The sequence below is a fragment of the Plectropomus leopardus genome, chromosome 12, assembly GCF_026936395.1.
Source record: "Plectropomus leopardus strain MGB_pleo_1.0 chromosome 12, ASM2693639v1, whole genome shotgun sequence".
NCBI classification, from domain to species: domain Eukaryota; kingdom Metazoa; phylum Chordata; class Actinopteri; order Perciformes; family Serranidae; genus Plectropomus; species Plectropomus leopardus.
In genome coordinates, this window is record NC_142187.1 from 27,595,381 (window position 1) to 27,607,853 (window position 12,473).

A 12,473-nucleotide genomic window follows, 5' to 3' on the forward strand; every position below is an offset into this window, starting at 1 on the left:
TGTTTACACTCACTGTAATGTTGAAGTCTATGTTTCGAGCTCATGAATCTACGCAAAAAAATGTTTGTAAATGCACAGTTGAGAGAATTGTCTTATAAGAGTGTGTCGACTACAAAATACTTTGTTTTTCTTTCAAGAAGCAGGCCTCTCCTTCACCATGTGTACTTTGATATTTTGAAAAACCCCAGGTCTTCAAGACAGAGTAACTGTTAGTCCTGCATCTGTAGGAGCCATTTAGCATGTATATTTATTTTAAATTGTTATATAAATATATATATTAGTATGTATAGACTGTAATATTTTGAACACTTGAAGGTAGTGTGGGATTATAGTCTATGATGTCACATTGGTCACAGATGTTACACATTAACTATTTTAAAGTCACAGTGAAAAATTCACTATGAGCATAGATAAGGGAACATATAGTTCCTACCATAATCACAGCGAAGCAAAAGCAGCAAAACGTAACCAGATCACTTCACCTTCACATTATATCACGAGGTAATCAACTCTGTCATCATTATGCAATACATGGGAACATCACCCAAAGATACAACATTGTTTTGACATTCACTCATTAACTAGATAGGCGTAAAGAACATGCGAGTCACAACATGCAAGTGACTGTATCGGCCTATTTGAATTTCATTGACAGTCACAACGCATCAGTTGTCCAAACTAAGCCAGATTACTTTCAGGTTTAAAAATAAGCATTTGGTAACTGATTCTTCTTTATAACGTCAGGTCACATTTGCCCTCTGAGATTTATCTATCTCTTTGAGGAAGTTTGGCTGAATGTAAGTTTTCAATATTTAAACCAAAATATTGTAAACAGCATTTAAAAATATAGTGTGTGGGATTGTCTTAAAAACAAACAATGTAAAGGCTCATACAGAAGTTTTCGCTCTCAATCATCACTGGAAGTGTGGGCAGTGTATTTTTTCTGCAGGGACTCTGCCCTCTGCCGTGTTTGGGACTTTTATTGGCGTGTACCTCCACAGTGCTCAGGTGAGGTCAGGGCTTTATAAAAAAAAAAAAAAAAAAAGGTAGTGACCAGGTGCCAGACCGTAACCAGCTGGCATCTAAGAGCCCTAACACACCAAGCCAACGGTCAGCCGCTGGTCAATGTCAGGACATTGGTGAATGTCTGCTGCCCTACTTTTTGCAGACCATTGGCTGCTTTTTGTTTTTTTTTGGGGGGGGGGCAGGGGTCGGGGGGGGTGTTCATGTTAAATAGCCGTAGCTGGTGAGTGAAATCACTCTGCTTGGTAGTTCAGCTCAGCGTATAGGGAAAAAAAAAAAACTGAAGTGAGGAAAGTAATAATAATAATAATAATAATAACTTTATGTATTTAGCACCTTTAAAAACAAAGTTTACAAAGTGTTTTGACAAACAAAGCAAAACAGAAATGGGATACATAGATGACGATACAACAATGAGTGAGAAGAAACTAGGGCAGAGTCGGGGTGAAATTAAAACCAAAGGACGAATAATGCAAGATGTAAAATGTCAATATAAAATACTACAAAGAAATAGACCAAAAACAACACCAAGAGAAACAATAAAGCAATAAAATCATAAATGAAAGGAAATAAAATAGATCAAACATAAGTTAAAAAGTTGAAATAGATAACAAGAGATAAAAGAAATAAAAAGATGACATCACATATAAATAATATAAAAATTATTTTTTAAGTTGTGAAGATTTTAAATAATTTTAAACAAATGACCTAAGTCAAGAGTGTGCAAGATGCAAACAAACTTGAAAAGATTATCTTTTTTTGCCTTCAGCAAAACGGTTCATAATTGTTTGTTTTATGATTCACTAGTGCACATTATATATCCTTCGTTCTTTCAGCCTTGGTTCTGTTGTTAATGTGCTCACTGGCTAACTAGTGTCTTGAATCTTTCCTGTCGGTCTTATTGTTTCTGTTTTTGAATGACAAATACAGACGATGGCCGCCTGCTGCTATGGAGACTCATTTTTTCCTAGGCAGGTGTAGAACGTACATGCTAGTTGGCTGCAGTCTTTGTGGTTCGGTCTTTGTCGCAACTAATTCTTTGACGTCAGTTTGGTGTGTCTGAGCCTCAAGAGAAAAAGCGCTAATAAAATGCAATTAAAGCGAGGCGAAACGCCAAACAACATTGAATCATGGTTTGGCGTTTACTTTCACTTGCAACCACGTGTACAAGCAGTAACCAACAATCCTTGGTAGTATAACTGTTAAATGAAAAAGACCTGTATGCCGTACTGATTGACCAGTCAGGTTTCCTGTGTTGCTTCTGCCAGTCAGTAGCTTCAGTGGAGCATTTTTTAATCATTTGGGGAAATGTTCTGAAGATGAGATGCTTTGGGTTTTTCTCCTTCCTTGTTAGTAGTTGTTACTGTATATTCTGGCCTGGAGAGGAGATCTAATTAATCACTGTTCAGGAACAACGGTGCTGTTTTTACCACCTAATTCTAACTTGAGAAAACAACATTTTTGCAGCACCTTTGTGTTGTCCTAGTTGACATGCAGGGAGAGCAAGTAAAGTCTGTTTTTGTTGTTGTTTGATGTTGTGGTGAATAAATGTAGGGCTAAATGTCATGAGTTTAGCAGATCTAATGGAAGATTTGTTACAGAAACCTGCTTTATAATCAGTCAACACAACCTTTTTGTGAATTTGGGGTTTCTTGAGGTCAATGTCTTACATAAAGATTGAGGATATTCCTTCAGCTAGTATTTAGTAATGGTTAAAAAAAAGACAGCATTTATAATTTAATGGTACTTCCGACCCCATCACCATCAATGGTGAAGTTGTCCATGACTTCTATTCTTAGAAAAGAGATGTTGTGCTCCAAGTTGAATAAAGCTTATTCACTCGCTCGAGGATCAGAGTGGGTGATGATTTGAGGGGGATTGACACTGTCTCACTACCTACCCAGAATGCTGATGGGCTTGCTGAATGAGTGGTTACTATGGCAACAGCTCTACAACTTGAATGAGTGGGAGGGGGAGGAAACATGAAGAAGACGGCCTCAACAAGGTCTGTTGTGTAACCAGCAGATATGCATGCGTCCCTGAGGTCACTTATCAGATCCTCCAGGGCTGCTGTAATATATAAATAAATATATTTTTGAAGTTACTGGACCAAATAAATGAAGCGATATTTGTCCCTGTCATGTTGATATTTTTAAAAATTCAGAGTGGGAATAAAACTATAGTTGCCAGCCAAATACTAATTAAATTTTGGCTGTAGATGTCTCTGCCCATACATTAGTCACTTTTGTTGGCAACCTGAAATGTTTTTAAAGTGGTATTTAATTCCAAAAACATTTGGGATAATAAGTAAACTCAGCTGCGCATAAATAGTTGTTTTCTTCTGTTTCCTGTACTAAGTGTTGGGAGGTTTACTTTTAAAACATATTCCACTACAGATCACTGAATACTGTCCTTAAATGTAATTTGCAACCTATTTCATTAGATTACTTATTTGTTAATTTGTCATTTATTGCTATCAGCAAATCTTCCTCAGTCAATCACATTTGCTGAATCCTTGGATTGTTTTAAGCATCTGCTAAAAACCCACCTTTATAGACTAGCCTTCCTATAGAGCAACTCCATGTGTTATGTTTCTATTTGTTTATTTTGGTCTTGTCTGTCCCTCATTGTACTATTTTCTACAATGTAAGTTATTGAAACTTGATTAATATATTAATTCACTCATTTAATTTAAGTGAGTGTAGTATATGTCAGTGAAGTGCTTTGTAATTGCATTTTTAAAAAGTGCTATATAATTAAGCTTTAGTCACTTTCTCCAACAGAAAAGACATGCATTATGTTGTGATTTTCCCTGGGAATTACATACAGTGTAGCTAACAGCCAACATGTTGTTTTTGTGAGATCTCCCTTCAGCCTGCTACCACCTTATTTAAGTTTTAGTTGTTAAATGAGTACTTCACGAATCAGCTTTTCTTTGTCCATTGCTGTGCTTTCCAAGTGCGCGATGGGAATAAATACAAAACAGGGCATCTGTCATGAGCCACTCTCAGCTGGTTAGGACATTACAATTTAAAACGACGTGCTCAAACTGATGCTCTCCTGAGTTACATTCAGTGAGGAAGCGGTGTTAGACCACATAAAACAAAAACAAAGAAATCCCCTCAAGTAGTCTTTTTTTAAGACAATAACTGTATTTAGAATACCACCAATTAAAACTGTAACTGAATACAATATTTAGTTACTGCTCTGTTCCTCTGATCAGAAGTAAATGCAAACTTCGCAAGTCTCACTGGGCACTGTCAGAAAGAAACAACCCAATACAATGCCTTGATTTTAAACACCTGCAGGCAGCCATTACCTCCAGTAATTCCAGTAATGCAGCATGGTATCGGCAAATCCACAACTCAGCCAAGTGAATGTAACCTGTCACCGGCTGTGAGAGGCTGAAGAGGACCCTCATTTATTCTAGCTCATTATTAATTGGGCATGGAAATTCCCAGCCATCGCTCACCATACTACATAAATTGCCCCTAGCAACCCTGAGGGGGTGAAATTAAATCTTGAGGCTGTTTAGAGACCACAGCGGCAGTAAAGGACATCAGCGAAAGGAACGCTGCAACACGACGGACCACAAGAGGAAAAGAAAAAAAACAGATGATGTTGGTTGAGAATTAATATTGATGATTTGGTTTCAGGTTGTCAGACTAGCTGTTGTTGTGAGTCAAATTCTGCCTCCTCTCTTCAGCGCCAGACGTGATCTGGTTTTTGCTTTTGTGGTGTCAAGTTTCTGAATGGCCTCAGGTCCGCTGGGGGTTTGCCCAGCAAACATGAATGGCCCTGTTCTGCTGGCAGACTTCACAGAATGCAGCCCTGAGGACCCATACAGTTTAGGTTAGGTTTTGTATAGCCCCCAGTGACAGAGTGGGATAGTGATGAGCTACTGGCCGACACATGGTCGGACATGTAATAGACGTATAATAAATCAACTCTCAGTTTGTTTTTAAATCAGTTAAAACGGCATAATCAGATGTATATAGATAGATAAATACATGTTAATTAGACGTCAGGCAAACGGCATCCTCTTTATGATTTTGATTTCCTAATAAAAAAGTACCATTACATTGCTTTTATCTGCCAAATTCTTCCAGATTGACATCGAAGTGAATGGAGAGCCAGTAGAGCTGCACATGAAGCTTGGTGATAATGGAGAGGCCTTTTTTGTCCAGGAAGCTGAGCAGCTGAATGTAAGTACCCAATTAACTACACAGATTAATGAATTCACCCACCATTTAAAAAGAAAATGAAATAACAATACTGCTGTAGGTTATTAACACAAACTTGTAAATTAGATTTGTTTGTACTCGTGAAGCATAGCAGCTTAAGCGAAGTGAGATGTTGAGTGGACTGCAAATTATTTTTCTATCCTATATTAGCAGCAGCATCCATCCAGTTTTCCAATGTGATGTGTTCCTTGTGATGCGGATGGACTTTTTTTTTTTCCATGTCTGCCCACAAGGCATGTCAAGTCATTTTAAGCCCTTTTGGCTTATGGGTGGGGCATACAACTTTAAATGGCTGTGTTAAGTATTTATTTTAATGTAGTCTTTTTCTATTTTTATAGAAAAAAATCCTCCCAAACCCACAATTTTTTTTTTCAATTTTTTGGTGATTTTAAAGAAATTCAGAAGAAGAAAAAAAGTGGTGATTCTTTGTTTTCATCTTTAAATATGAATAAGGACAGTCAGAGTGGACTAACCTACTTGCTACAGTTGCATTGCTACATTGCATTTTATTTCCCAGCACTGATTTGTCAAAATTGGAGTACACAAGTCCCTCCTTATTTGAGTAAATTCGTCATGCATAAACGGCTGTTCCTCAAACAGATTGATGAAGTGATTCTCGCTTTTCTCCATAAGTCTGCCATGTCGGCCAGCCGCTGGCAACTTGACAAGCTGAGTCACAGGCGACACCATCAGTCGGCTTGAGTCAAGCTGAGATGGGCCAGGTCAAAGCGAGGCTCCTTTCCAAAACGGATATGTCTTGTTGCGGATCTTTGGTCTGAATTGAGCTTAAGCAGTGACAACAACCCTACTCTACTGGACTTCAGTCATAAGACTAGGAATAGACACAAAGAATCATTAATGCTGCTTTGGTTTGCACTTGTTTAAACGTATCTTAAGCCTCAAGTTCCTGACTCTCATTGATCCTTAAGCAGATTGTCCCTGCCCACCTGGCCACTTCTCCGATCCCCACCGAGAGTCACCTGTTCTGGATCTCAGAGGTCGAGCACAGGCCACAAAAAGACCTGGAGGATGACCCTGCTGACCCCGAGGACCCACCCGAGCCTCCCGCTCCAAGCACCGTGACGACAAAAAAGAAGAAGAGACGGAGGAAGAAGCACAAAGGAGACCCCCGAAGAGAGGAGCTGACCCCGCCCATGTCAGTCACTACCAGTAATGCTGTTGCTGCTAACGCACCTGCTGCTACGACCGCTGCTATGTCCAGTACCGGGCAAAACGAAGAGATCTTTGAGATGGACCTGAGCTCTGACGAGGAAGCTGCAGCGCACGTCTCACGGTGGGTTCAGGGTCTATACTCACAGTGGAAGAAGAGATCTGTTAAAAAAAATATATACATATTATGTATCTGTTTCACTCTGCATACAGGTCCCCTTCGGTGACGACAATGCGGGACATTGACCCCAAATTACCCGCAGCCAGACACAGCCTCGATGGTTATCCGATGTCAGATGGGGACTGGCCGGCAAATGACAGGTACGTATTGACATTAACACAGAGCCATCAGCAAGGGTTTAAATAGACTCTGTCGTATTGAGTGTTTGCATTTGTTTATCTATCCTTTTAGTCACGGCTTGTCTCAGGCCTTTTCCCCGAAGAGTGACTCTGAGCTGATGGTCCGGCCCTCCGAGAGTTTGCTCAGAGCCGAGTCCCACATGCAGTGGACCTGGGGGGAGTTTCCAGAAACAACCAGGGTAAGCATCAACCCTTCAATCTAAAAGCTATGTAATGGTGTCAGAGTATGTGCAATAAGTTGCTGTGAGCTTTGATTAAAGAAAAAAAGCTTTTATAGTTTTTTTTTGCATAAAGATTAATTGAATATTTTTACCAATTATCAATTCAAAAAAGTGCTCACAATTTGAAACACTGTTCCAAACCCAACCAGTAATAAAAATATATATATCTATAAATAGGTAAATATATGCGTATGATGATAAAAACTAACATTAATTATTGTTATAATTAGGATTGGTGGATGATCAGTTGGAGCACCATTATTCAGAGGTCCAAGTTCTCATTATACCCTCCTCTCATTAACACCCCCCCGATATCCAAAATCCAGGTCACCAAGAAAGAGAAACCAGAGCTACTAAAAACCGTGACCATCACCCCATCAGAGAGCACCCACTTCCGCGTCATCCTCAGCTCCGAGGCCATGGAGAAAGAGACTCAGATGGAACGGGGAGATGGTGGTGCCTCCTCCTCAGCGTGCACCATAGTCAAGCCCGAGCCGCGCACCCCTATCACCCCTATCACCTCTGTAACACCTGTGATTCCTCTGGCATCTGTCGGCACCATAACCTCTGTAAGTCCTGTGACCCCCACAGAGCCCCTGGACGTCCTGCCACCCAGCGTGGCAACCTCCACCCCTTTCAACAGCCAACAGAGCGACTCACCCTCAAAGAAGAAAGGTGTGTCATTGCCCCTTTTTCAGCCTTCTCCTAGTTAATTATGATTGCACATAAGGCTGGGCAAAATAAAGATATTATATTGTATCGAGATATGAGAGTATATATCGTCCTAGATATTTGATATTATTATATCGTGACATGGATTAAATGGTGTTTTTTCCTGATTTTAAAGGTTGCATTACAGTAAAGTAATGTACTTTTCTCAACTTATCAGACCGTTCTACTTGTTTTAATACTTGTCTTTACCCACTTAGTTATTATATCTACATGACTCATGATTATTGATCAAAAATGGAATTCTGTTCATGTTTTTCAAAGTACCAATAAGTAATAAGTACTACAGTATTGTCCATCAAAGAGGGAATTTGGCAAAAAAAAAATGTATTGTTCGATTGCGTCTCCCAGTTCTAGCAATAATTATTTGCTTTTGAGAAGATTTAAAAATATTGAGATACATATTGTGTATATATAGCCTAAACATATTGCAATATGATTTTCAGCCCATATGGCCCAGCCCTTATCGCACATTAACTGATAAATACATCTATTGTTGAACGTAGGTGTCCCAAAGAGGAGCCAGCATCAGGGTCCAGAGGACATCTACCTAGATGACCTGAATGTACTTGAACCTGATGTTGCTGCACGATATTTCCCCAAGAGGTAAAATGATCAAAGAGGCACTTAATTTATGTCACTGCTTGACCTGTTTAATTAAAAATAGAAAGCTTAATTTGCTCTATTTTAAAGCTAAATTAAAAATATTCTTCTTTAATAAGACCAGCATCGTGACGTGTTGTACTCTTTTGTTCTTCCAGTGAGTCTGAAGCAGCGACGAAGCACTGGATGGACTCAGAGATGCACTCTGGTTCACAGTCCCCACAGTCGGTGGGCAGTGCAGCTGCTGACAGCGGGACAGAGTGTCTGTCTGACTCAGCGAGTGACCTCCCCGACGTCACTCTTTCTCTGTGCGGAGGCCTCACAGAAAATGCTGAAATATCCAAAGGTACACCAGAATGTCACTCATAAAAAATGTAGCCGAAAGTGCACTTAGGACTTTTATGCAGGATAGAAAGTTAACCTCAGCCAGTAGAGACGAACATAACTCATTGTGTAACAGCAAAGTTTTACCAACTGTATTAGTGTCATTAGAAGGCTTTTAGATAGGCTCTGTTGATATGTCTAAGGTGTGTCTGCAAGTCCTTAAAAAGTTTTAAAGTTAATTTTATTAATATTACAGGTCATTAAATACCCTTAATGAATTTGTGAGGTATTAATAGCCACAAACTTTCTGGTCAAATTTAATCTATCCATCTTTTATTTTTGGTATAATTAGTCAACCTCTTCTGTGTGAAAGTCTTAATAACTTATCAGGGTTCCCACAGTCATTGAATACCTGGAAAAGTCATAGAATTCCACAATCATGTTTTCCAGGCCTGGAAAAGTCATGAAATTAGTAAAATCCTTTGTAAGGTTTGGTAAAGTCATGGAATTTTGTTGTGTTTAATGAAATAAATTGTTACGTAATCTTCTGTGGATAACCTTTCCACATAATGTAAGATAACAGCACATTTATTTTACATGGCTATTTAATTAACATAGCTCTGCGGCACTATGCATTCATGCGCGCAGTTTCGTTTACTGTAACATATGTTTCCTTCATTTCTTCCTACGTTCTGTCTCTTCTTCCATGTATCCATATGGGTTATAATTTCCAAACTTTCCACATCTATGTCCCACTAAAATGTTTAAATTGCACTGCATTTTTGAAATTGAGCAATTGACATAGGCCTTCCAGGGCTTCAGTTATCACTTGGAGCGCCAATGCATACTTTTATTTCATTTTAACTGCTCTGAAAGTAGAGCATGGTAGTTTTAAAGGTCCTTCTCCAAACAAACTAACCAATAGGCTGACCAAACTGTCTTCTGTTACTCCCCTACTCCGGGAGCTCCACTGCTCTGTGTCTGTGGATGGCCTGTAGAAATATAATTTACACCATACGGTTCTGTTCGTGTTATAGGCTGTGAATGTTCATGAGAATTTTTATTATAGGTCTTTGAAAAGTCATTAAAAATGAAACTTTGTCCATACATAACATGTGGGAACCCTGTCTGATGTAACAAATCTTTAAACCTACCACTAAACTTAATAATGTCTTTTTACTTGCACTTATCTGTTGGCTAAAAATTTATTAACCTAATAGCCTCTGATCAATCAGTTAATCAGACTTTATTTAAATAGCACTTTACATACTAGCAAAACTGTAGCACAAAGTGCTTCATATAATAAAACCAAAATAAAACCACCTCTGCAAGGGATCACATATACATACTGCTTACTTTATACTTCCCTGCATAGCTTGAATAAGAAAATAATGATTTGTCCACAAATCAGACTTTATTTTCTCCGAAAATATCTTGAAAAGGTCTTAAAAGAGCATTCAATTTAAGTGTCTGATACCTGTAGAAACCCTAGTGTAACATAAACAATGTTTTTTAAGGCGTCAACTGTCTATTTTACAGGGTTGAAAAAGCACTTTTACTCTTGTGTCTCAAACACTCTTCTTGATGTGTTTCATAGGACAGAAAAATAGCATCACTTAAAACGTCACTGAGTGGTTATTATTGTTCATAGGAGCGTTATCCAGTTTGCAGACTCTATTTTTCCCTCTTTCACATGGTCTTTTGTCCAGCTGGATGTCTTCTTTTGTTAAGTTTTTGGACCGTTTCTAGGAAGCCAACAGCTGATGTGGCTAATTGAAGAAAAAGTTCCCTGACCTTTTCTGTGTGGCTTTAAGTAAGATGATATGGCTCACCACCACTGACCTTTTTATCTGCTGTCTGTAATTAATGTCCCTCTCCTGTCTGTATTTGCAGAAAGGTTCATGGAGCATATCATCACCTATCATGAATTTGCTGAAAATCCAGCAATTATAGATAACCCCAACCTGGTTGTAAAAATAGGGAATAGGTAAGAACGCATTTTTTATTTTGCATGTGAGATATTAAAGAGATATATTTGAAGTGTGTGGTCAATTGTCTCTTTAACGATTCTCTATTTTTCTCAGATATTATAATTGGGCTCTAGCCGCACCCTTGATTTTAAGTCTACAAGCATTTCAGAAGAATTTACCAAAGGTAAATGTGATCTTGTTTTTCTGTTACATATGAATTATTGTAAAAAAAAAAAAAAAGTTAGCTCATGAACTGTTTTTGTCTTTTTGTCAAGGCTACAGAGGAGGCCTGGGTGAAGGAGAAAATGCCAAAGAAGTCAGGCCGCTGGTGGTTCTGGCGAAAAAGGGCAGATAGTGCAATCAAGCAGGTGTGCACATGCCATCATAAATATTAAAAACTTGCACTGCAAAATAAACTATTTGTTAATTCAGACTCATATTCTGTTAATTAAGACTCATATCCATCTATTAAGTGTTTTGTTTTTACATCTTCTTTATATTTTGACATACTTTCCTTTTATTCTTCCAGTCAGAGACGAAGCATGAAACGAAGGAGGAGTCTCATCTGGAGGAGGAGGGACCCTCCATGTCTCAGGAGAAACTGCCTTTGCCGTAAGTCCCAAAGGTTAATCAGTACTCCACCAAGTGAGTGAGTTCAGTGACATGTTGAACTCTGAAAAGCTCCACAGTTTTATGAATCGGTTTTATGACAAATCAGTATAATTGCTTAATATTGTGGGAGAATTAAATTGACAAACAAAGGTGTTCTGAAGGGTTACAAAGAAGATCATTAAGGGCATAATATGTGAAATTTGAATTTAATTCAATGCATTTAATCAGCTTCAAGTCTTGAGCAAGTTTAGAAGTTGCAAAACAAATTAGAAAAAAATAATAGTTCCAAAACATTTACACCCACAAGTTTTGCTCACGGTCGTACGTCATAGCCTATTTCAGTCACTCATTCAATGTCCAAATAATTGATATTTATTTATATACAAACATATTTTTCCCTTTAGGCCTAAAGCAGGAGACTCATCCAGTGATGAAGAGGCTAAGGAGGTGAGCGCTGCGTCCTGTCAGGAGAGACTGCAGCCAGTAGATGGTCAGCACCACCCGAGCCCACATAGTTACAGGAAGTCACTACGCCTCTCCTCTGACCAGATAGTAAGTACATGCATCCCTCCTCGAAATCATCTCTAACCAGCTTATTTAAAAGTATTCTACCATCCAATTACTCTTATGTATTACTGAGTTGTACTTTTATTTGACTGTTTAATCTTCAAATAAAAATGTAGCTGGTTTTCAAAGAAGATGATCAGATAACAAAACTACTTACTGTACTTGAAAGGGTTTATGTTATAGTTTGGGGCGCCCTCTACTGGCTAGCAAGTAACTGCATAATGTTTGCTCCATTTCCAGTCTGTAGGGGGCTCTCAAGACCTGTATATGTTCATTTCACTGAGGCAAAACAAGTCAAACTGCAGATTAATGCCCACACTGTTGGAACACATGTTAGTAAATGAAATGGCCTGTGCCTCCAGATGTGTACACTCTCTTCCTCTTGTGTCACCAGGCCAGTCTGAAACTGAAGGAGGGACCTAATGATGTGACGTTTAGCATCACCACCCAGTACCAGGGAACATGCCGCTGCGAGGGCACCATCTACCTGTGGAACTGGGACGACAAAGTCATTATCTCTGACATTGATGGCACCATCACCAAGTACGTGCCTCCAAGTCACCCACAATAGTTACATAACCCATCTAAGCAGAATAATGGTGCTAAACTTCTGTGAGACGTTATTCTACTTTTATGTTATAAATGTACAC

The 12,473-nt window shown here is 38.8% G+C and overlaps 1 protein-coding gene across 4 annotated transcripts in view; it reads left to right on the forward strand.

Moving 5' to 3' along the window:
• lpin2 (lipin 2) overlaps positions 1-12,473 on the forward strand; it is a 33,531-nt gene that overhangs the window by 7,742 nt on the left and 13,316 nt on the right. For 3 of the 4 annotated variants that reach the window (XM_042497730.2, XM_042497727.2, XM_042497731.2), the window contains exons 3-15: positions 5,133-5,228; positions 6,197-6,561; positions 6,651-6,758; positions 6,850-6,976; positions 7,345-7,693; positions 8,254-8,353; positions 8,509-8,696; positions 10,568-10,661; positions 10,759-10,828; positions 10,920-11,012; positions 11,174-11,256; positions 11,661-11,808; positions 12,218-12,366. In XM_042497730.2, coding sequence (XP_042353664.2) covers positions 5,133-5,228; positions 6,197-6,561; positions 6,651-6,758; positions 6,850-6,976; positions 7,345-7,693; positions 8,254-8,353; positions 8,509-8,696; positions 10,568-10,661; positions 10,759-10,828; positions 10,920-11,012; positions 11,174-11,256; positions 11,661-11,808; positions 12,218-12,366 — 1,970 coding nt within the window. The remainder of the gene's footprint in view (positions 1-5,132; positions 5,229-6,196; positions 6,562-6,650; positions 6,759-6,849; positions 6,977-7,344; positions 7,694-8,253; positions 8,354-8,508; positions 8,697-10,567; positions 10,662-10,758; positions 10,829-10,919; positions 11,013-11,173; positions 11,257-11,660; positions 11,809-12,217; positions 12,367-12,473) is intronic. The other variant, XM_042497728.2, reaches the window with a different exon arrangement.